Raw genomic sequence first — 24,464 nt, 5'->3', positions numbered from 1 at the left:
ATATTTGACGTACATCTTTTGGATGAAGATTTTCTGGTTTGTGATGAAGATTATTGTGAAGTACAAGTAACAAGCTTCATTTTCATATCAATCATTGAGATGACCTGTCAAGGCAACATGCCACATTAGGGACCTAAGAAAATCAATATGAGAACAACAAGAACGGATGTTAATGCAATTCCCTGATGTTTTGATGGGGCTCTATTGCCTAAATGTTGAGCAAGTGAGTGGCTCTTTGATTGTATTATCAACAATGTTCAAGTGTTGTTGTCACTATTCATTGAAGTATGCAGTGCGAGTGACATCTCATTGGCTTGATTAAAGCGCGTCCTTGGAAAGGAAATTAAATGGGGTTAGTGACATATCAAGACCATGCCAAACCCAATAAAGTTGGAAGTATTTTGGCCCTAATTCATGACCAAATTTAATCCCTTCACTCTTCCACCATGGTTCACAGGTTGGCGTTCATCATGAGCAAGTTTTGACATTGTATCATTGAAGTAGGCAAAACTGATTTTTCATGCCTCCAATAATTACTGGGCGAATTACCATGAACGATACTATTAAGAATGTTCCTGAAAAGGAAATGGACAAAGTTAGACAAAGACTTCGCTCCTAGCAAGATCCAATAAAATTGGAGACATTTTACAATTCTCCCTAAATGTAGGCTCGGTTTGCCTTCTTCAATTATCAATTTGGCAATCAAACTTCTGAGGAATGCTTCAAGCTGGTTACAAGATTGTCTGACGATCTTGCCCAAAAATTGCGACTGAGGCTCTTGCTAAAGCTCAAGATGCTGTCGAGACTATTGTCCAGAAGTCCATTTGAAGGGGAGAAACCTTGTGAAATAAGTTTTCCCAGTGTGGCGTTTCCCATAGTCTCTCAATCACTTTCACAACTTGGTGAGATTTTTAATTAAGGGGTGTGAGGATTCACATATCAAGAAACCCATACACATCCCAAGATAGTTGGAGAAAGAGAGGATTTTGCTTAATAAGACCCTAAGGAACCACCTAGACTGCCTGAAGGAGAAAAGAAATTTGAGGACAACTCGAAGAAAAAAGAAGATTTCACCTGAGGGAAACTCGAAGGGACCACATAGACTACCCAAAGGTGAAAGAAGATTTTTTTTGGGGAGACCTGAAGGAACCACCTAATATACCCGAAGGTGAAAGAAGATTTTCTGAGGGAAACTCAAAGGAACCACCTAGACTACCCGAAGGCAAAAGAAGATCTTGTCTGGGGAATACTCAAAGGAAACTCCTAGACTACCTGAAGGTGGAAGAAAGCTTTTTTTAAGGAAGACCCGAAGGAAATACCTATTGAGGAAAGCTGAAGAAAACCAAGTTCAAGCTGGTTGATCTTGCTTGAGAGATGTTGGGTTCCTTTTACCCTTTTAGGATGCTTTGACAGAAGAGCTTGCAAGTTGTACAGATCGACTCCAACTTCTAGCGGAATTCCTCTCTTAGACTTGCAGTAGCTAGTCTTCATGGATAATGTGGGGGTTGCACGAGATGGATTTTTAGTGGTCTTCTAGTCCATATGGACGTCTTGTGGATCACTGATCTCACTTATCGCTCTTTTAATGCCTCAATAGAATTGGCTGCTGCACAAATTTGAGATAGGGAATCTGGGATCCTTAATGGCTTCCATAAAGGAAATTTGTCAAAATTATTGGAGTAGACAACCCAGGTTGTGCTTCTCTTGTTTGACTCTTGATAGGCCGAAGCAAGTTCTTGAAAAGAAATTCAAAAGAACCGAGGTTAGCTAGGAATCTTGGCCCTGAAAGGATCTGAAAAAATTGTTATTATCTAGGCCCTTCTCCAATAGAGTGGCCTCATGCATGCTTTTAATTGTCTACTCCCATGTTCAATATAGGTGTCTCATGTTGGTTGATTGAGATGTTGCACCCACAGGGTAACCCAAAGTAGGTTTATTGCAATCTTCAACTCCTTGGAGTGAGTTCTTGAATGAGCTACTCATGGCTCATGCATTCAGAAATGGTTCCACAAGTTTCTATCATAACCTCAATTGAGGTGAACTTCAATGCCTAAAAAATGGGATACGTCATGAAGAACATGGGTTACACATCAGTCTCGTGGAAGCGACCCCATGTGAGATTTGCATAGGAATTCATGACACTTTCGTGGCCATCAGTTTCATCCCTTCTTACACAGGAGAATAATCAAGAAAAATTCTACCCTAGTATGGCATTTTTCCGAGAGCCCACCATCGGGTCTTAATTTCCAAACTTAGTTAACCATCTAAACAGCCTCTTGAAGATTCTTAGCTAAGATGAACCATGACTGCTTGGTCTTTCTGAGCCTAGCACTGGTAAACACCTCCTCTAAGGGAGATCTTAATCTCATAAAAGTCTTCAAACTAGGCCGAACCTCAACATCCTCCCTATTCTTAGAGGTTTCTTGAGAATATCATTCAACCGGTTGACACCATAAACTAGACCTTGGGAGTGAAGTCAAGGTCCCTTAAGAAGCAATACAAGAAAAGATCGACTACGTATCAGCTTGATCCCGGGAGCCCACCATCGGGTCTTAATTTCCAAACTTGGAAGTGATGTTAGGGAAGTTCCACAGTTTTTCTCGAGTTATTCATCTCGCTGAGATGAATAACTCGTATCTTTTCCTAAGATAATTTCTCTTCAACTTGTGATTAATAAGACTTGACAAAGGTCTCCTCACAAGGCATGGGAACCCAACAAAAACTGCCCCGGTATAGTAGCGTGCCATACCTGACTCATCTATCTTCTACCACCTTAGGTTCAATGTGACCTCTTGGTTGAAACTGTGAGTGATGGTGCGCGTGCCCAAAGGGCTAATTCTAAAAGTCCTTTCTTCAATGCCGAGAATAGTCGAATCCAGACTAGTCATGAAACCATCTTTGACAAGCGGTGGGAGGGTTGGGCACCCTTAAGAGTTTATGTCGTTGATAGCCATTTCAAAAGAATTAACTCCAAAGACTTCGCTAAACAATCTACGTATCAGCTCGATCCCGGGAGCCCACCATCGGGTCTTAATTTCCAAACTTGGAAGTGATGTTAGGGAAGTTCCACAGTTTTTCTCGAGTTATTCATCTCGCTGAGATGAATAACTTGTATGTTTCCCTAAGATCATTTCTCTTCAACTTGTGATTAATAAGACTTGACAAAGGTCTCCTCACAAGGCATGGGAACCCAACAAAAACTGCCCCGGTATAGTAGCGTGCCATACCTGACTCATCTATCTTCTACCACCTTAGGTTCAATGTGACCTCTTGGTTGAGACTATGTGAGTGATGGTGTGCGTGCCCAAAGGGCCAATTCTAAAAGTCCTTTCTTCAATGCCGAGAATAGTCGAATCCAGACTAGTCATGAAACCATCTTTGACAAGCGGTGGGAGGGTTGGGCACCCTTAAGAGTTTATGTCGTTGATAGCCATTTCAAAAGAATTAACTCCAAAGACTTCACTAAACAATCTTGTTGGTATGAATCAATGGGCTTGGATTGCGAAAGAAAAATCAAGATTCTTCTTAGTAGCACCAGCCTCAGTCTATCACTTGAAGTATGATGTACCAAAGAACATCTTCTAAAGCTTCTTGCTCTTCAGACTATCTTTGGTTCATTCCCCTAGGGTTATGAGACTAGCAAAAGCCATGGACCTGGGTCCTGCTGATCTTCCCATAGACTGGATCCTTAGACATTTCTAAGAATGTCTTGATCATCTCATTTTCAAGTTTCAAAGAATGCACTTAGGTGTCCCTTTCTCTTTTTATCTTTGAGTAATTCCTTTGAAAGTTCCCCATCCTCATCTTCCAATTTCTATCAATTGGAATATCAATGAGCTACCATAATGTAGAGACAATGATGGTACGGGCATTTAAAAACAATTCATGCTTATTTTTAGTTTCAAATGCCATGCGACAACAGGTCTGACGAAACCATCTTGAAGAGCCCGTACATGAACTGAGACTTTGGCTTGCAACTAGACAACAAAAATCGGTTCCCATTTTTCAATCCCCCAAAGAATGTTGGCTCTCAACTGAAATGGTCCATTGCTTCTGTTCAGTATTTGAGTCGCTCTTCATTCTTCCCATATATCCTTTTGTGCAAGCTTGGAGATGCAAGGATCTTGAACTTCCTACATTTTGTCTCACACCTCGAGAAAGAACGGGATAGCAAGGAATCGGGGTTACAAATGTGATATTTCCATAGTGGAAACAAAAAGCCAAAGCCCATGTTAGTTTTATCTCCAAATGCTTTAATGCTCTTATTTCAATTTGCAATTAACAGGGAGAAGTTCCATGATTTGGACCTCTTGTTATTGAATGGGTTTCTAAAGTGATGCAAAACTTAACATAACCTCTTTGTGGCAAGCGACTGAACATTTGCATAGGTTTTGAAAAATCTTCAAGTGAACCCTTTTTCACAATGAAAATTTTAAGGTACAACACCTTGTCCTTTGTTAGGAAAAATTTGGCACAATTTGTATAGCAAAGGTTTTTGCAACAGTTAAATCAAATATAAAGCTCTTTTTATGATACAATATTCACAATGATCCTTGGACGAAGAAATCAATTTTGCTACAAAGGCATGTTTAATACAAAGAAAACAAAGTTTGATCCCTTTGGCAATTTTGAAGAAAAACTTGGCCTCTTACCTATCTCTATGGAAAGATCTGGTTGCTTGTCACCCAATTTTTATATGTACAATTAGGTGAAAGGTATCAGCAAATGCATGCATGCCCTTGTAGGGTTGGGAACTCTTAAGGGGTCAGGTGGAGACTAATGCATGAGCAATTTTAGGACTATCTCTCCTAGGGTTTCTCAATGTTATGCAAACAGGCAAAGATCATACTTTCATTTGAGAATTGTTCCCCTGCAAATGAAATGCTCAAGGACATGCTCCTATCATTTTTATAAATTTGGCTTAAACCCTTTAGCGGATTTTTATCAAGGTGAGTTTCTATAGTGATGCAAAATTAATGCATAAGCTTGGCAAGTAACTGGAACTTTCACATCATGCTCGAAATTGTGGGATGGACCCCTTTCTTTTCATTACAAATAAAACAATGCTTCTATAAAACATTGGCTTTTTACAATGCCCCCAAAACTGGGCTATATATAATGACTCCAACACTAGGCCTTTTACAATACAAGGAAGTTCAAATTTACAAAATGCAGAGGCTTCATTCTAGATGGGCCTCGCCTTCTCAGCCAAGATCTTGGACTCTTGGCAATAACCTCCTCAATGTGGGGTGCCGGCTACTAGCCACAAATTTTATCTCTACACATTTACATGACAGAGTCATTAGTGTATGCATGCATGACCTTATAGGGTTGGAAACCCTTAGGGTTTGGTCATGATCTAATGCATACACAACGTAGTTGCTTTTCCCTGGGGGTTAAGGGTGCTGCAAAAACACTAACAGAACTAGCAATGCAAATCCATCCCAAAAATTCGACATGGAATTTTTTCCTTAACTACAAAGTGTGTGACAAGAAGGATTAAGGAGAACAAACCTATGTTCATAGAAACGAATACTTTGAGAGTAGAGTTCTTTAGTCAAAATTCAACATTAATTAAGTTAGAGCATATATATTATTGGGTGAATAAAATCATATAGTTTCTCAACTAATACGCTTTTAATACAAACCCTTGGAGCCATTAGCTCATAAGTAATATACAAGATGATATATATCATCTGTATCACACATCCAAATGAGTTGATTGTGACAAGAACCATAGCATCGCTTTTTTAAGCATCACGTAGTACAACCAAAGTATGGAATAGAATAATGCCAGCACATAAGGTACTGATTGTAAACCTTGGGTTGATTTCTTTTTAAAATTTGATAATCATTATATACACATTACTTATATCATTATTTAGAAAATAAAAATTAAAGCATGGATGTAATTTTTTCTTATAAATTTCAATGCTGCTCTTGATGATTATTCTTTATCAGCAAATCAAAACACCAATTGATTTTTAGTGTAGGTAGGGATTGAACTCAAGATTTTTTGTTCAATGCACTACAAGAAAAAATGTTTATTACAAAAACAAAAAATGATTGCAATAACATCAATGTCACTGCAATAGTTGATGAGAGATGTTGCAATCAATTTTGAGGAAATAAGTTTGTGTAACAAAAAATTTCATTGCAATAATCCCTTGATATTTTAATGAAAACTTTGATGCAACGATATATATGTTGATGCAATAAACAATTTCTTACAACAATATAATTGTTGTAATAAATATTTGGTTCATATTTGTCATTGCAATAGATTGTAAAATAATTGATATCAAGTTATTGCAATAATATATCTGTTTCATGTTTGTCATCGAAATAGATTGTAAAATAATTGATATCAAGTAATTACAATTATATCTTTATTGCAATAAAATATCACTCTTAGTTTGAATTACTTGTGCCTAAGAAAAAGGAAAGAAAAGTAAAATGGTTACGCATAGTTTTCATTTTCTTTTTAACTTTTTTTTATTAAAAAAATAGAGAGTATCCTAACCTCTTAAGTTGAAATGCTTTAATTATTTTACTTACCACAATGCTTAAGGGTCTTGTAAAAACACTAACAGAAACGACAACGCAAATCCATCCCAAAAATTCAACACGGAATTTTTCTTCCACCGCAAGGTGTATGACAAGAAGGATTAAGGAGAACAAACCCATGTTCATAGAAACGAATACTTTGAGAGTTGAGTTCTGCAGTCAAAATTAAACATTAATTAAGTTAGAGTATATATATAATTGGGTGAATAAAGTCATTTAGCGTCTAAATTAATACGCTTTTAATACTAACCTTGGGAGCCCTTGGAGCATAAGTAATATACAAGATGATATATATCATCTCTATCACACATCCAAATGAGTTGATTGTAACGAGAAGCATAGCATTTTTTTAAGAATCGCATAGTACAACCAAAGTATAGAATTGAATAATTCCCCCACATAAGGTACCAATTGGAAACCTTGGGTTAATTTCTTTTTAAAAATTCAATAAATTGTTGGCCTGCAATATAATAATCATTATATACATATTACTTATATCATTAATGAGAAAATAAAAATTTAGGCACGAATTATTTTACAATCTATTACATTGACAAATATGAAACAATTATTTATTACAACGAATATATCGTTGCAATAAATTTTTTATTGCAACAACATATATATCATTGCATCAAACTTGTCATTAAAATATCTAGTGATTATTACAATGAAAATTTTTTGTTGCACAAACTTATTACCTTAGAATTTATTGCAACAACTCACATCAACTATTGCAATGACTTTGCTGTTATTGCAATGATTATTTTTTTTTTTTTTGGGTGGTAAAACTTTTTTCTTGTAGTGACTTATGAAAGTTCAAGTTAAAAGTGGACATTGCACGTTAATGTGAAATAAAATCATAAACGATGACCAAATTTCTTTGATTCATATACGTACTATTACAATACCAACATGTGCTATGCATGCATGCAAAGAGAGGGGAAAACAAGAAATTCAACACGGAAGGCACCTTTGGCCTTCAGCAGTCCCTAGAGTGGATATGATCGCAATATTTTTCAACTGTTGATCCTGCAGTTTATTTTCCTCTATAACCTTCTTCTTGTTTCTGTATATTGCTTATAGTAGCATCTGAAGTGGCCCCAAGACAAAACCCATAATATTTGGACTCTAGATAATTAAGACAACAAGAAGAAATTAAGCTAAAATTTAATGGCTGAAAGTATTTGAAATGGTGAGAGAATTTGCAAGTGGAGAATACTTATAGTAATACAAATGTCCTAGAGGTACAAACCATATGTAAACCACGTTATAGAACTCAATGTGAGGAAAAATGATAACTTAAATGACATAAACTCCACACTCCTAGTTCGAATTACAAGTGCCTACAAAAAGGAAAGAAATGTAAAATGTTTGCGAGTAGTTTTTCTTTTAAAAAAAAATGAGAGTATCCTAACCTCGTGGGTTCAAATGCTTTAATTATTTTACTTAACACAATGCTTAAGGGTGCTACAAAAACTCTAACGGAAATGGCAAGCAAATCCATCCCAAAAATTTGACACAAAATTTTTCTTTCATTGAAAACTGTGTGACAAGAAGGATTAAGGAGAATGAACTCCTGTTCATAGAAACAAATACTTTGAGAGTTGAGATTTGCAATCAAAATACAATATTAATTGAGTTAGAGCATATATAATTGGGTGAATAAAATCATATAGTTCCTTAACTAATACACTTTTAATACTAACCATTGGAGCCCTTGATGCATAAGTAATATACAAGATGATATATATCATCTCTATCACACATCCAAATGAGTTGATTGTGATGAGAAGCATAGCATTTTTTTTAAGCATCGTGTAGTACAACCAAAGTATAAAACTGAATAATGCCACCACATAAGGTACCGTTTAGAGACCTTGGGTTGATTTCTTTTTAAAATATCACTCTTAGTTTGAATTACTTGTGCTTAAAAAAAGTAAAGAAAAGTAAAATTGATACGCATAGTTTTCATTGTCTTTTTATTTTTTTGAAAAAATGAGAGTATCCTAGCCTCTTGACCTCAAATGCTTTAATTATTTAACTCACCGCAATGCTTAAGGGTGCTACAAAAACACCAACAGAAACGGAAATGCAAATCTATCCCAAAAATTCAACGCGGAATTTTTCTTTCATTACAAGGTGTGTGACAAAAATGATTAAGGAGAACAAACCCATGTTCATAAAAACGAATACTTTGAGAGATGATTTCTTCTGTCAAAATTCAACATTAATTAAGTTAGAGTGTATATATAATTTGTTGAATAAAATCATATAGTTTCTCAACTAATACGCTTTTAATACTAACCCTGGGAGCGCTTGGAGCATAAGTAATATACAAAGATGATATATATATCATCTCTATCACACATCCAAATGAGTTGATTGTGACGAGAAGCATAGTTTTTTTTTTTAAGCATCGTGTAGTACAACCAAAGTATAGAACTGAATAATGCCACCACATAAGGTACCAATTGGAAACCTTAGGTTAATTTCTTTTTCAAAATTCGATAAATTTTTGGCCTGCACTATAATTGTTAGGACATATGTGATTCATGTTAGGAACATATGTCATCATGTATTAACTAATCCTTTGACAAAATGCACTTTACTTGTAATTTGGTAGATTTAGGATGTGTTTAATACTTCAAGGAACAAGGTTACAAGTTCAAGTGTTAAAACCATGCAAGTCTGTCCAAGAATCAAGTAATGAAGTGTTGGTTTTTAAAGCTCGACAGTTTGTATCTATCGAGGTTTAAAAGGCTGTTTTAGCCCAATACTCGACAGCTGCTCGATAGATAGAGTATCTATCGAGATTTATGAAAATCAGATTTTCAATTCTGATTTCATTCCAATCCATGAGTATATGTTTAGGTTTTCTTTTCTCACAACCCTAAACATATATATGGACTATTTTAAAGGCCGTCACAGGTTGCACAATTGCACGAGTGTGAAGCAAAGTATTGTTCAAGAAAATTGTGATCAGAAACCTAATTTGCCCTGGCTCTTCTTTCTCTTGAAAAAGCTACTATGTTTGTACACCGTTGGGTTTTATGACCAAGGAGTTTCGTGATCTTCATCATGTGATGAGCTGAAGAACTTTGTAGCCAACATCCTTCTCAAGTTAGTGATTAAGTCGGGTACTAGGATCCGCACATCTATTGATTAGTCACATACTGGGAGCCGTGCATTAAAAGGAGAGATTGTCACTATAGAACAAGTCCAATTGGGTATTGTAGTAAGGGTTCAACTGTATTGGTATAAGGTACTGGGATTCCTTTACTTGTAACCACTTGTGGTGATAATAGTGAATTCTCAAGAGTGGTGACCTTAAAATCACCCGATGGGATTTTTGCCTTGAAGGTTTTCCTTATTTGTAAATAAATCACATTGTCAACTTTATTCACCACTGTATTTTATTTTAGTTGGTGATTTATTTGTGTTGCCATGTATATTGCATGTTAGTTTGATTGATTAATCAATTTTTCTAATTAATCAATTAATTCATCACAAGGGGTCAATACATTCTTAGTCTATCAAGTGGTATCAGAGCAAGCACACTCTGATTAGGTTTTAATCTTTATTGTGTGATCCATTGACCTGTTTGTCATGGATAGAGGACAATCACGCATTATACCTCCGTTATTTGATGGTACTAACTATGCATACGGGAAAGTGTGCATGAGAGCTTTCTTGCAGTCTTTAGATGAGAAAGTGCGGTAAGCCATGGAGATAGGCTGGATCAAGCCAAAAGAATCATCGGCCAATTGGGGTGATGCTAATATCAAGGCGGCAAACTTCAACAGTAGGGCATTGAATGTTTTATTCAGTGCTATCATGACTGCGGAGTTCAAGAAGATATCCTCCACTGAAACTGCAAAGGAAGCATGGACCATCCTCCATACAACCTATAAGGGAACAAAGTTGTCAAGGACTCGAAGCTTCAGAGGCTCACTACTAGCTTTGAAGAAATTAAGATGGAGGAGGATGAGTCATTTGATGAGTTCTATGCCAAACTTAAGGACATAGTGAACTCATTTTTTAATCTTGGGGAAACTATTCCCGAACCCAAGATTGTGAGAAAGGTACTCAGATCTCTACCTGAGAGATTTTATGTTAAGATCACCGCTATTGAGGCATCAAAGGATATTGACAAAATTCCTTTGATAGAGCTTGTTGGCAATTTGCAGACCTATGAGTTAAGTTTGACAAGGATTGGGAAATCAACTAAGGGTAAAAGCATGGCACTGAAGGCCAAGAACAATGACATGGATGAGTCTTCAGACAATGATGATTCTAAAATAAAGTCCTACATCACAAGGCAATTCAAGAAGTTCATGAAGAATGCCAATGCGAAGGGCTTTGACAAGGACCTTAGGCAATCTAGTTCTTTTCAGTCTAAGAGCCAAAACAAAGGGAAGAAGAATACTAGGGATGGCGGTCAGTACACTATTCCCTCAGGACTCAAATGTTTCGGGAGTCAAGGCTTTGGTCACATGAAACAAGAGTTTCCTACGTATCTTAAGTCCATCGGGATGAACAAGGCACTTGCTACTACTTTAAGCGACACTAAACCTGAAGATGATTCTGAAAATGAGGATGATGGAATCCTAAATGTCTTCACCATCACTGTCAATCCTACTGAAAGGGTTGTAAAAGATGTGGATGAAGAAGAGGCATTGGTGGAGTCAAAGTTTAAGAAGATGGATGAACAAGATGACATCCACACCGCCTACACAAAGTTATACAAGGTCTCCGAAAAGCATAAGAAGTTGTATACATTGGCCACCAAGAAGCTCAGTGATGTAGAGCTCGAACGAGAAGAAATCTCCACAAAGTTTGATGAAGCCAATCAAACTATTGCAGCATAGAGGTTTGAGAACAATTTCTTGGCTAAGAAGACCAAGAAGCTTGAAGTAGAGCTATTTCAAGTCAGAGCTCAGTTGGAGAGAATTTCAAATGCAAAGCTTGATGAAATGCTCAGTATGCAGAAATCTGCTTCCGATCAAACCGGTTTTGGGTACGATTTCTCTTCCCCTAATATTGTTTCTTCTAGTACTATTGTTTTTGTTTCTCCTGCTAATAATGTTGAATTTGAGAGCAATGATGTTAAAACTGTGATAGCTAGTGAGAACATTGACAAGGGTAAATCTATCTTAGGAGCACCCCTTAAGCTTACTAAGAAAGAAACTAAAAACCCTAGGGCCAAGAAGGGAAATGCTCAACAGTCTAAACAGAAGAAGCAGCATCTCTGTCATCATTGAGGAGCAGCTAGACATCCTCGACCTAATTGCTATAAGTGGCTAGCCACTCAATAGAGCAATAGTATGGTCTCATCGGGAAACCTAAGTCAGTTTCCATCCTCTCTTGCTCCTCTTGGAGATCTCCTCAAAGCCCTCATGTTCTTTTCAAACTTGAACAGTTGCAATTCTTCCCCTTCACTACCGGTTCAAAGGTTCATTAAAAGAAAAGGTTCTTCCAAGAGGTGGAAGGAAAAAGGCTCTAAGTGATTTAGTCACTTTTCTCTCTCTCCTTCTTTTTGTGTGTTTGCATTACTTGTGTGTTTTGCTTTACTGTTTTGAGTCAGTCTAATTTTTATGCATTCCTTTGCTTAACATGTTTTTGTTTGTGTGTTTTCAGTTTTTGCTTTATTTTGTTTTAAATTTAAAAAAAAAATTGAAAAATTAGAAAAATACAAAAACAGTGTGTGTTTGTGTACATTAGTACTTGTGTACCTTGAATGGTCAATGAAGCAAAATTTGCTAAACTTTGTATCTCTTGTAGCATAGATGAGCATCTCTATGCACAACTAAGCAAATGAACTTTGTGGCTCGTGTTTGTGATGAGTAAGATTAAGTAATCTCTTGTACTTAACACTCGTATCACTCTTTTTTACGGGAAAGACTAGAAAATCCCAAGAGAAAGGCATAAATAACCATCTCACCACTATTGCCTACCAATCATGAACTAACGTATGTATGCTTCGGCATAGCAAAGTGCAGTGTCAAAAGCTTAACATAATTGAGTATTTCTTTTCTCTCTCTTATATGACCATGAATGATATGCTTAAAAGAAAATATACAAAGAAAAATTAAAGCAAAAAGAATCAAAATGCTTTGAAATATGATTGCAAGCGTGTCTTCTAGAAGATGTGGGAGTTATAGGATGTACCTCGAAGGTGATAGTCCCCATCAAGCAGTTATGATCGTGTGTGAGTTAAACTGATTTACTCATATCTCAAATCGTCATAACATGTAAACACTTATACAATCTTGCGATGTTTTTCACACACAACACGCAATATTCTTTGCTACTTTTAATACATATGCAGGTACATTGTGATTTGGCCATCACAAGGAATACATGTGTTAATGTATACCCACTAAACTATCTTGACTCATTTTTGAAATATAAAATTGGTTAGACTTGTTTAGTGTGTGTGTGTGTGTGTGTGTGATTTGGATCTAATTGCTTGACATTTTTCTTGATTAAGAGATGTTGTTGAGAGCTAAAATTGTTGTTTGGATCTTTGGTTGAGTAGCATGTTTGATTGCATTCATATCTGTATTTTTCTCTTCTTGAAAAACTGTTTTAAGCAATTTCGACAGCTTCTCGATACCTCTCGACAACTAGGCTATCTATTAGGCTCTTCAGCTTCTTTTTATCACAATCTCAATAGCTTCTCGATAGCTCCTCGATCCATCGAGAAAGTTTCTATCTCCTCGATAGATGCTCGATAGCTTCTCGATCCATAGAACCTCTTTTGTTGTGGACACCTCTAGACAACTCCTCAATAGCTATTTCTCGCTTTTTAATTCTCAACACCTCTCGATCCATCGAGAAACTGGGATTTCTATGTAGGATCCATGCAACTTTTCTCTCATTTCTCATCGATCTCTCTCAATAGTTTCAGACTTCTCACCTTCCTCTCTCAATCCAAATCACTTCCCCACTCTCTTTTGTGTCTAGAGATCACTTCCTCTCACTGGTATGATTCTCTTTCACTCCTTTATCATGCATTTCATGATTTTTGACCTAATTTTTTGGGATTTTTGATAAACTTTGGGGTTTTTCAAAATTTTGAAGTTTTTCTGAAAATTTTTGGGATGGGTTTTTATTTAAATGATTTAAAATCATCATGCATTGCATCTCATGAACATTTTAACTATATTTCCATGAATTATAGATGTGTGCTATATATGTTGAATTGTTGTGTGCTAGTAGGTTTGTATTGGGCTAAGCCCATGATGCTTTTAAGTTTGCATGTCACATACTCATGCATTTTCATGCATACATACCTTCCATTTTCTATCATATTGATATTAAATTGTTGGTGCTTTTCTACTTGTCTCTCTCTCTCTCTCTCTCTCTCTCTCTCTCTCTCTCTCTCTCTCTCAGTTTACATCATGGCACCTAAGCTTAAATCCACTCTGTCTTGGAACCCTCTTTGTTTCAGGGCATCTTCCTCTGATCCTTCTCCTTCTTATCTTCAGTTCCGTGATGAGAAAGCTCGTAAAGACTTCTCGAAGAACTTTTCCCGACGAGGCATTCATTCGGAACGCCAAGTCATCCTATCGGACTTTTTTGATATTGACCTTCCCACGGTCATCTACGATAGGGGTTGGGAGTCACTGTGTACCGTCCCGGTCATGTGCCCTTCTGTGATCATACAGGAGTTTTATTCTAATATGCACGGATTCGATTATTCAGTACCTCATTTTTCTACTCTCGTTCGAGGTACGCACATTATGGTCACTCCGAATATTGTATCGAGGTGCTCCATGTCCCAAAGGTGGCGCATCCTGCCTACCCTTGTTGTGAGCGTCTTAAGACTGTGTCTAAAGACGAGCTTATGTCTATGTTCTGTGAGACTCCTTTTGATTGGGGTGATCGTCAAAACACTCATTGCTTGGCCTTTTCTAAAGGTCTGAGGTTTCTTAATATGGTGATTACTTTTGTTCTACATCCTTTGTCTTACTATAACTCTATCACAAAGTCTCGTGCTCTGTGATATTTTAGATACTTAGTTCATGTACCTTTGGTCTTGTGACCACTTTGTGACAGCAAACCTTGTATTCTTTATTGATATATATATATATATGATGAGGTTGTTATTACAGTTCTTTCATCTATCTCTTCATGTGTTGTTTCATTTCTTTCTTTATGCACATGCTTTTTATATATTTGTATGCAATCTTTTATTTCTGTTTCACACTAAGATGTCTTAATGAGTTTTGTTTAAAGTGTTTCAGAAATACAGGTTGTCAAAATCTTTCAAGCTATAAACTCTCTTCTTGCAAAGTTTTTCAAGATTTTGTGTTAGGATAGATTTTATTGTATTCAACAAGTGATTATAAATTGAGTGATTTATGACTTCTCTCATATGTTCATTTGTTTGTTGTGGTTTTGTCACGGATTACCAAAAGGGGAGATTTTTAGGACATATGTGATTCATGTTAAAAACATATGTCATCATGTATTGGCTAATCCTTTGACAAAATGCACTTTACTTGTAATTGGGTAAATCTAGGATGTGTTTAATGCTTCAAGAAACAAGGTTTTAAGTTCAAGTGTTAAAGCCATGCAAGTCTGTCCAAGAATCAAGTGATGAAGTGCTGGTTTTTAAAACTCAATAGCTAGTATCTATTAAGGTTTAAAAAGCTGTTTTAGTCTGATGCTCAATAGCTACTCGATAGATAGGGTATCTATCGAGATTTATGAAAATCAGATTTTCAGTTCTGATTTCATTCAAATCCGTGAGTATGTGTTTAGGCTTTCTTTTCTCACAACCCTAAACATATATAAAGACTATTTTAAGGGCTATCACAAGTTGCACAGTTGCACGAGTGTGAAGCAAAGTGTTGTTCATGCAAATTGTGACCGAAAACGTAATTTGCCCTAATTCTTCTTTCTCTTGAAGAAGCTGCTGTGTTTGTACACCGTTGGGTTTTGTGACCAAGGAGTTTTGTGATCTTCATCATGTGATGAACTGAAAAACTTTGCAGCCAATATTATTCTCAAGTTGGTGATTAAGTCGCATACTAGAATCTGCTCATCTATTGGTTAGTCACATACTAGGAGCCATGCATTAAAAGAAGAGATTGTTACTACAGAACAAGTCCAATTGAGTATTGGGATAAGGGTTCAACTGTAGATTGGTATAAGGTACTGAGATTCCTTTATTTGTAATCGTTTGTTGTGATAATAGTGAATTCTCGGGAGTGGTGACCTTAAAATCACCCAATGGAGTTTTTGCCTTGGAGTTTTTCCCTATTTGTAAACAAATCACCTTGTCAACTTTATTTTCCACTGCATTTTATTTTACTTGGTGATTTGTTTGTACTACCACGTATATTGCATGTTAATTTGATTAATTAATAAACTTGGCTAATTAATCAATTAATTCGTCACAAGGAGTCAATACATTCTTGGCCTATCAATAATAATCATTATATACATATTACTGGTATCATTATTGAGAAAATAAAATTTTAAAATGAATTATTTTACAATCTATTACAATAACAAATATGAAACAATTATTTATTACAATGAATATATCATTGCAATTAATTGTTTATTGCAACAACATATATCATTACATCAAAGTTGTTATTAAAATATCTAGTGATTATTGCAATGAAATTTTTTCTTGCACAAATTTATTACCTCATAATTTATTGCAACAACTCGCATCAATTATTGCAATGATTTTGATGTTATCAATGATTTTTTTTTTTTTTTTTGTAATAAAAATTTTTTCTTGTAATGACTTACAAAAGTTCAAGTTAAAATTGGATATCAAACGTTAGTGTGGAATAAGATCAACAATGATGAACAAATTTCTTTGATTCATATATGTACTATTACAATACGAACATGTGCTATTTACGCACGCAAAGAGAGAGGAAAACAAGAAATGCAACGTGGAAGGCACTTTTGGCCTGAACACTAAACAGTAAAACTTAATAAATAACTAGATTATGACAGTAAATGTGAATTAAACGAGACTTTCAATTGGCTTGAGGTCACTTTGGGTTTCCATGCATTTCTCAAGCTCCTTTAGTTGTTCATGCTATTTTGCTTCATTGTTCACACTCTCACCATTAGCATACAATTGAGTATCAACTGGAAACACTTCAGCAGTCCCTAGAGTGGATATGATCGCAATATTTTTCAGTTGTTGATCTGGCAATTTATTTTCTGCTTTAACTTTATTATTGTTTTTGTATATTGCATATAGCAACATCTGAACTAGCCCCAAGACAAAACCCACGATATTTGGAATTTAGACAATTAAGACAACAAGAAGAAATTAAGCTAAAATTTAATGGCTGAAAGTATTTGAAATAATGAGAGAATTAGCAAATGGAGACTACTTACAACAATACAAATGTCCTTGCGGAGCAAACCATATGCAAACCACATTACAGTACTCAATGTGGGGAAAATGATAAATTAAATGACATAAACTCTACACTCCAAGTTCGAATTTCATGTGCCTACAAAAAGGAAAGAAATGTAAAATGCTTACGAGCAGTTTACATTTTCTTTTTAACTTCTTTTTTTTTTTAAAAAAAAAAAAAAAGAGATTATCCCGACCTCTTGACCTCAAATTTTTTAGTTATTTAACTCACCACAATGCTTAAGGGTGCTGCAAAAATACTAACAGAAACAATAATGCAAATCCCAGAAATTCAACGCGGAACTTTTCATTCATTGAAAGGTGTGTGATAGGAAGGATTAAGGAGAACAAACCCATGTTCATAGAAATGAATACTTTAAGAGTTGAGTTCTGTAGTCAAAATTCAACATTAATTAAGTTAGAGTATATATATAATCGGGTGAATAAAATCATATAGTTTCTCAACTAATACGCTTTTAATACTAACCCTTGGAGCCCTTGGCATATAAGTAATATACAAGATGATATATATTATCTCTATCACAGATTTAAATGAGTTGATTGTAACGAGAAGTAGAGCATTTTTTTAAGCATCGCGTAGTACAACCAAAGTATCAAACTGAATAATGCCATCACATAAGGTACCATTTGGAGACCTTGCATTGATTTCTTTTTCAAAATTTGATAAAATGTTGGTCTGCAATATAATAATCATTATATACACATTACTTATATAATTTTGAGAAAATAAATATTAAAGCATGGATGTGATTTTTTTTCTTATTAAATTTCAATGCTGCTCTTGATAATTATTTTTTATTATCAAATCAAAATGCCAATTGATTTTTAGTGTAACTGGTGATTGAACTCTAGATATTTTGTTCAACGCACCACAAGAAAAAACGTTTATTACAAAAAAAAAATGATTAGAATAACATCAAAGTCATTGCAATAGTTGATGCGAGTTGTTGCAATAAATTTTGAGGTAATAACTTTGTGTAACAAAAAAATTTCATTACAATAATCACTAGATATTTTAATGATAACTTTGATACAATGATATATATGTTGTTGCATTAAACAATTTATTACAAATATATATTTGTTGTAATAAATAATTGTTTCATATTTGTCGCTGCAATAGATTGTATAATAATTGATATCAATTTATTGCAATAATATATTTGTTTAACGTTTGTCATTGAAATAAATTGTAAAATAATTGATATCAAATAATTACAATGATGTCTTTATTGCAATAAAATATCACTCTTAGTTTGAATTACTAGTGCCTACAAAAAGGATAGAAAAGTAAAAACCTTATGAGTAGTTTCATTTTTTTTTTATCTTCTTTTTTTTTTTTTTTGAAAAAACAAGAGTATCCTGACCTCTTGACCTCAAATGTTTTAATTATTTAACTCAGCACAATGCTTAAGGGTGCAACAAAAACACTAATAGAAACGGTAGCGCAAATCCATTCCAGAAATAGAATGCGGAATTTTTCTTTCACTGCGTGGTTTGTAACAAGAAGGATTCAGGAGAACAAACCCATGTTCATAGAAACGAATACTTTGAGAGTTGAGTTCTGCAATCAAAATTCATCAATTAAGTTAGAGTATATATATAATTGGGTGAATAAAATCATATTGTTTCTCAACTAATACACTTTTAATACTAACCCTAGGAGCCCTTGTCGCATAAGTAATATACAAGATGATATATATATCATCTCTATCACACATCCAAATGTGTTGATTGTGATGAGAAGCGTAGCATTTTTTTAAGCATTGTGTAGTACAACCAAATTATGGAACTGAATTATGCCACCACATAAGGTACCAATTGGAAACCTTGGGTTAATTTCTTTTTAAAAATTCGATAAATTGTTGGCCTGCAATATAATAATCATTATATACATATTACTTATATCATTATTGAGAAAATAAAATTTTAAGCATGGATTATTTTACAATCTATTGCAATATTAAATATGAAACAATTATTTATTACAACGAATATATCGTTGCAATAAATCTTTTATTGTAACTACATATATATTATTAAATCAAAGTTGTCATTAAAATATCTAGTGATTATTGCAATGAAATTTTTTGTTGCACAAACTTATTACCTTAGAATTTATTGCAACCACTCACGCCAACTATTGCAATAACTTTGATGTTATTGCAACGATTTTTTTTTTTTGTAATAAAACTTTTTTTTTCTTGTAGTGACTTATAAAAGTTAAAGTTAAAATTGGACATCGCACATTAATGTGGAATAAGATCAACAACGATGAACATATTTCTTTGATTCATATACATACTATTACAATACCAACATGTGCAATGCACAACGCAAAGAGAGAGGAAAACAAGAAATGCAACATGGAAGGCACTTTTGGCCTAAACACTAAACAGTAAACTTAATAAATAACTAGATTAGGACAGTACATGTAAATTAAATTGAGCTTTCAATTGGGCTGAGGTCACTCTGGGTTTCCATGCTTTTCTCAATCTCCTCTAGTTGTTCATGCTCCTTTGCATCATTGTTCACACTCTCACCATTAGCATATGATTGAGTACCAACGGGAAACACTTCAGCAATCCCTAGAGTGGATATGATCACAATATTTTTCAACTGTTGATCTAGCAGTTTATTTTCCTCTATAACCTTCTTGTTGTTTCTGTATATTGCATATAGCAGAATCTGAAGTAGCCCCAAGACAAAACCCAAGATATTTGGGATCTAGACAATTAAGACAACAAGAAAAAATTAAGCTAAAATTTAATGGCTGAAAGTATCTGAAATGGTGAGAGAACTTGCAAATGGAGATTACTTACAGCAATACAAATGTCCTTAAGGAACAAACCATATGCAAACCATATTACGGCACTCAATGTGAGGAAAAATGATAAATTAAATGGCATAAACTCCACACTCCTAGTTCGAATTACTTGTGCCTACAAAAAAAAAAAGAAAAGTAAAATGCTTGCGAGTAGTTTTCTTTAAATAAAACCAAAAAAAAACAAAACAAAACAAGAGTATCCAAACCTCTTAAGTTCAAATGCTTTAATTATTTTACTTACCACAATGCTTAATGGTGCTGCAAAAACACTAACAGAAACGGCAACACAAATCCATCCCAAAAATTCGACACGGAATTTTTCTTTCACTACAAAGTGTGTAACAAGAAGGATTAAGGTGAACAAACCCATGTTCATAGAAATGAATACTTTGAGAGTTGAGTTCTGTAGTCAAAATTCAACATTAATTAAGTTAGAGCATATATATATAATTGGGTAAATAAAATCATATAGTTTCTCAATTAATACGCTTTTAATACTAACCCTGGGAACCCTTGGCGCATAAGTAATATACAAGATGATATATATCATCTCTATCACACATCCAAATGAGTTGATTGTGATGAGAAGCATGGCATTTTTTTTAAGCATCGCGTAGTACAACCAAAGTATGGAACTGAATAATGCCACCACATAAGGTACCGATTGAAAACCTTGGGCTGATTTCTTTTTAAAAATTCGATAAAATGTTGGCCTGCAATATAATAATCATTATATACACATTACTTATATCATTATTGAGAAAATAAAAATTAAAGCATGGATGTATTTTTTTTAAAAATTAAATTTCAATGCTACTCTTAATGATTTTTTTTATCATCAAATCAAAACATTAATTGATTTTTAGTGTAAGATTGTATTGAACTCTAGATTTTGTTCAACACACTGCAAAAAATAAATGTTTATTATAACAACAAAAAATCATTGCAATAACATCAAAGTCATTGCAATAGTTGATGCGAGTTGTTGCAATAAATTTTGAGGTAATAAGTTTGTGCAACAAAAATTTCATTGCAATAATCAATAGATATTTTAATGACAATTTTGATGCAATGATATATATGATGTTGCAATAAACAATTTATTGCAATGATATATTCGTTGTAATAAATAATTGTTTTATATTTGTCATTAAAATAGATTGTAAAATAATTTATACAGGTTATTTCAATGATATATTCGTTTCATGTTTGTCATTGTAATAGATTGTAAAATAATTGATATCAAACAATTACAATGATGTCTTTATTGCAATAAAATATCTCTTTGAAACTTTTGTTGTAATAAATTGCAAAAATAACTGTTATCAAGTTATTGTAACAATGTCTTTATTTTAAATTTTATTTGAATTTAATGCGACAAATTTTCATAAAGTAATACCGATAATTATAAGTTGTTGCAACTAATTATTGATAATACGATAATTTACCACTTTAAAGTTATTATTGCAACGATTTTTAACTTATAGATGTAATATTGTGTTTAATACCACTATACTGATGTTATTGAATTAACATTTGGTATAATAGACTTACTTTGGTGTAGTGACAATAATAAACTTTACGAGTTCAAAGCGGTGAAATTAATACTTACACTGGAGCCAAGAATACCAGGAACGAAATAATGTTACCTGGCAGCAAAGAGAATATAAGTTAATTAAATTATTTGTGAAACTCATTGAGTCTATTACTGCTTTTTTGTGATCAAATAAACAACCTAGGGTAACAACTTTTCACTGGAAACAATATAGCTGAACAAAATTCAAGAACATGCATATTGTGCTAATGAGTTTAATAGTTAATGATATTCACTTGAACAAATAAAATACTAATATTTTCTGTGTTAGGATGTGGAAGGTGGATCAACAAATAGATCAGAACGAATTTCATACAAAAGTGTAGTAGAAGTTAGCCTTGCTACTAAAAATGTTAGTTCGTACCCACCTGTAAGTTAACTAAAAGTACAATTTGGACAATCTATTCACTTATGCTAAATATGTGCAATAGAACAAGTTAAATTATTTTGAAAAATATGGGAAAAAAGGGGTTATGGAAGAGTGGCATAAAAACTTATAGAAGTTCAAGTTTAAACGGGACTCCGGATGGATTAATCAAAGAGGAAGATGATGATGAAAGGTGGACAAGTATAGACAATATAGATCATAAATGAGATTTTCCAAAAAGAAATAAGGAGCACTACTAGGAAGAATCTGGAACATACATGAGAAGAGAACTCATCCACTCAACATAATAGAAGAACCGAAATTACTTAAAAATAAAATTGGTCATTGCCCGAATCGGTATCAAACAAAGTACTCAACCAAGAAGAATGTCGCAGTGAAACCTATGAGGTGACTGATCATCACTGCCATATCACATGAACTTCAAAAATCCCGACCTCTCTATCTCTCTTTGATTATGGAGAAAACAAATGCTGGGCCTGAAGTAAAGCCTTAGCTTTTTCTTTGAGCTATCCCCATAATCTCATGCAGAGAGAAAAATAAGAGAGGTGAGGATGGGTAATAGGCTTATGGAGCATTATCTATATTGACACTTTTTTTAGAAGAATATATATAGTCACATTTGGTTTTAAAAATCTGAAGGACAAAGATTAGATAAATGGCCTATGAAGCTTCATATAATGTTATAAATAAATCTAGTAAATTAATAATAAATAAAATAGTAACTAAAAAGTCAAAAACTTTAAACAAATTTCCAGTCACAACATATGTAACATAACTTCTTAATTATCAAAATTTTTTAAAACAAATACAAAGTATGAGAAAATATTAAAAAAATTTATTTAATTACACCGATCGATAAAAGTTTTTTTTTAACAAAAAATAGAACGAAAGAAAGCACCTGCAAAAATGGCATGTTTGAAAAAAATAAATAGTAAATGTGACAACTTTCAAACATTTCAAATTCTGCAAGTTATATACAACTAAAGAAACAATATTATAACTCTCCTTCTAATCAACAGCTCTTTCTCTGAAAATTTAAAAGGCCAAGAATTTTTTGACACCTAAAAGATAAATTTAAACCATGTGCCTTTTCTACCTTTAATTAGATAATTACATTTAAATTATCCTTAATTTGTTTAACAACGTGAGAAATACTTACCAATTCAGAAGAGGCGTAAGTTAAAAGTTCAAAGTCAATCATATTATTAATTATTTGATTCCATTACCGTATTAGAAAAAAAAAACTTTTTTCTCTTTCTTCCCTTTTAAGATCTTTTTGAAAGCTCCTTTTACTAAAGATGAAGAAGATGATCAGAGCCAGGCAAGTAAAGACCATAGATCATTTTTAGATTAAATAATTCAATTTAGAAAATATTTTTAGATTAAATAATTCAATTTATTTTTTTCTAATAGTTTAAATTTTTAGTACAAATGGTAATTTATTATAATATCGTAACAAGAAGTTTTAAGTTCAATCCCTCCTCACCACCATTCCTCCCATTTAAACTTAAGATGGGCAGGTCAAGCAACCCACGCACAAATTAAAAAGAGTGTATTAGTATAAATTTAAATTATTAGATTCACATTTTCTAAGAACTTCAATTTTTGGGGCAACTAATAATTTATCAACCATAAATTTTAATTATAGAAAAAGGAAGAAGAAACAGGAGCACAAGAAGTAGAAATCTGGAACAAATGAGAAGAAAACTCATTTCCTCAACATAAAGAAATACCGAAATTACTTATAAACAATATTGGTCATGACCCGATTGGTATTAAAGTACTAAACCAAGCAGGTGCATGCCGCAGCAAAAACTATGAGAGTTTATTGTAGCGTTACCTAGGATCCCAAAGGTAAATGCCAATGTGTGGCGACTGATCATGATTGCCATATCAAAGATAAACAGTGAAAAACCCAACCTTCCTCTCTCTCTTCCTATGGATAAAACAAAAGCAGGGCCTCAAAGTGAAACCCTAGCTCTCTCTTTGAGCTAACCCCACAATGTCATGCAGAGAGATTAAAAATAAGAGAGGTGAAGATGAGTAATAGGCTCATGGAGCTGCATATATATAGGCACATTTATACACACAAGAAGAGAGAAATATAAGAGTGTGTGCGTATTGAACTCATTCTTGTTGCATTGCATGACAGGTGGAGCATTAGTAGGTAGCCTAGCACAAAATCATTCACTTAACTGCAATCCCCAAACCCACATGCACCCAAGTCGCGTGAGAAAAAATTCTTATCAAATAACATACAACTAGTAATTAAGTATATAGTACGTACTACGCTCAATGCAATGGCTTAGGCACCCTAAATGTGGGGGCAATGAGTTTTTTTTTTATTATTCAAATATATATTGTATTTTACCTTTACTCTTAAAAAAAATTAATTAACAGAAATTTAAACTCATAAATAACCGTTAAGTGAATTAGTCATATAAAAATGTAAGAAAAATAAATTTCTAATATTTAAATATTAACTAAATGTTACCTTAGGCCTCAAATTCTATTGAGTTGGCCCAGATTTTAATAACCATGTATGCAAATTTTTCCTTCCTCTTGCTAAGTTGGTGCTTTTGCACTATAACAAATTTAAATACACAATTAATGTCACAATTTTTTATTTTATATATAATTGTTGGTATGATATATTATGATT

General features: G+C 33.8%; 1 protein-coding gene and 2 pseudogenes across 1 annotated transcript; all 3 read right to left on the bottom strand.

Moving 5' to 3' along the window:
- Positions 1-7,524: 7,524 nt before the first annotated feature.
- LOC142628909 (bidirectional sugar transporter SWEET15-like) lies at positions 7,525-10,406 on the bottom strand (annotated as a pseudogene).
- Positions 10,407-16,567: 6,161 nt separating this feature from the next.
- On the bottom strand, positions 16,568-18,671 carry LOC142628908 (bidirectional sugar transporter SWEET15-like; annotated as a pseudogene).
- A 761-nt stretch (positions 18,672-19,432) lies between these two features.
- Positions 19,433-23,694, bottom strand: LOC142626719 (bidirectional sugar transporter N3-like). Its single transcript, XM_075800427.1, has 6 exons — positions 23,643-23,694; positions 21,433-21,469; positions 20,323-20,533; positions 20,062-20,223; positions 19,816-19,935; positions 19,433-19,720 (listed from the first exon to the last, which is right to left on the bottom strand). Exons 1-6 carry the CDS (start codon positions 23,692-23,694, stop codon positions 19,433-19,435), a joined length of 870 nt encoding a protein of 289 aa, XP_075656542.1.
- Positions 23,695-24,464: the final 770 nt, after the last annotated feature.

This window comes from Castanea sativa, chromosome 3 (genome assembly GCF_040712315.1).
Source record: "Castanea sativa cultivar Marrone di Chiusa Pesio chromosome 3, ASM4071231v1".
Taxonomy (NCBI): domain Eukaryota; kingdom Viridiplantae; phylum Streptophyta; class Magnoliopsida; order Fagales; family Fagaceae; genus Castanea; species Castanea sativa.
This window is presented reverse-complemented; position numbering and strand designations above follow the sequence as displayed.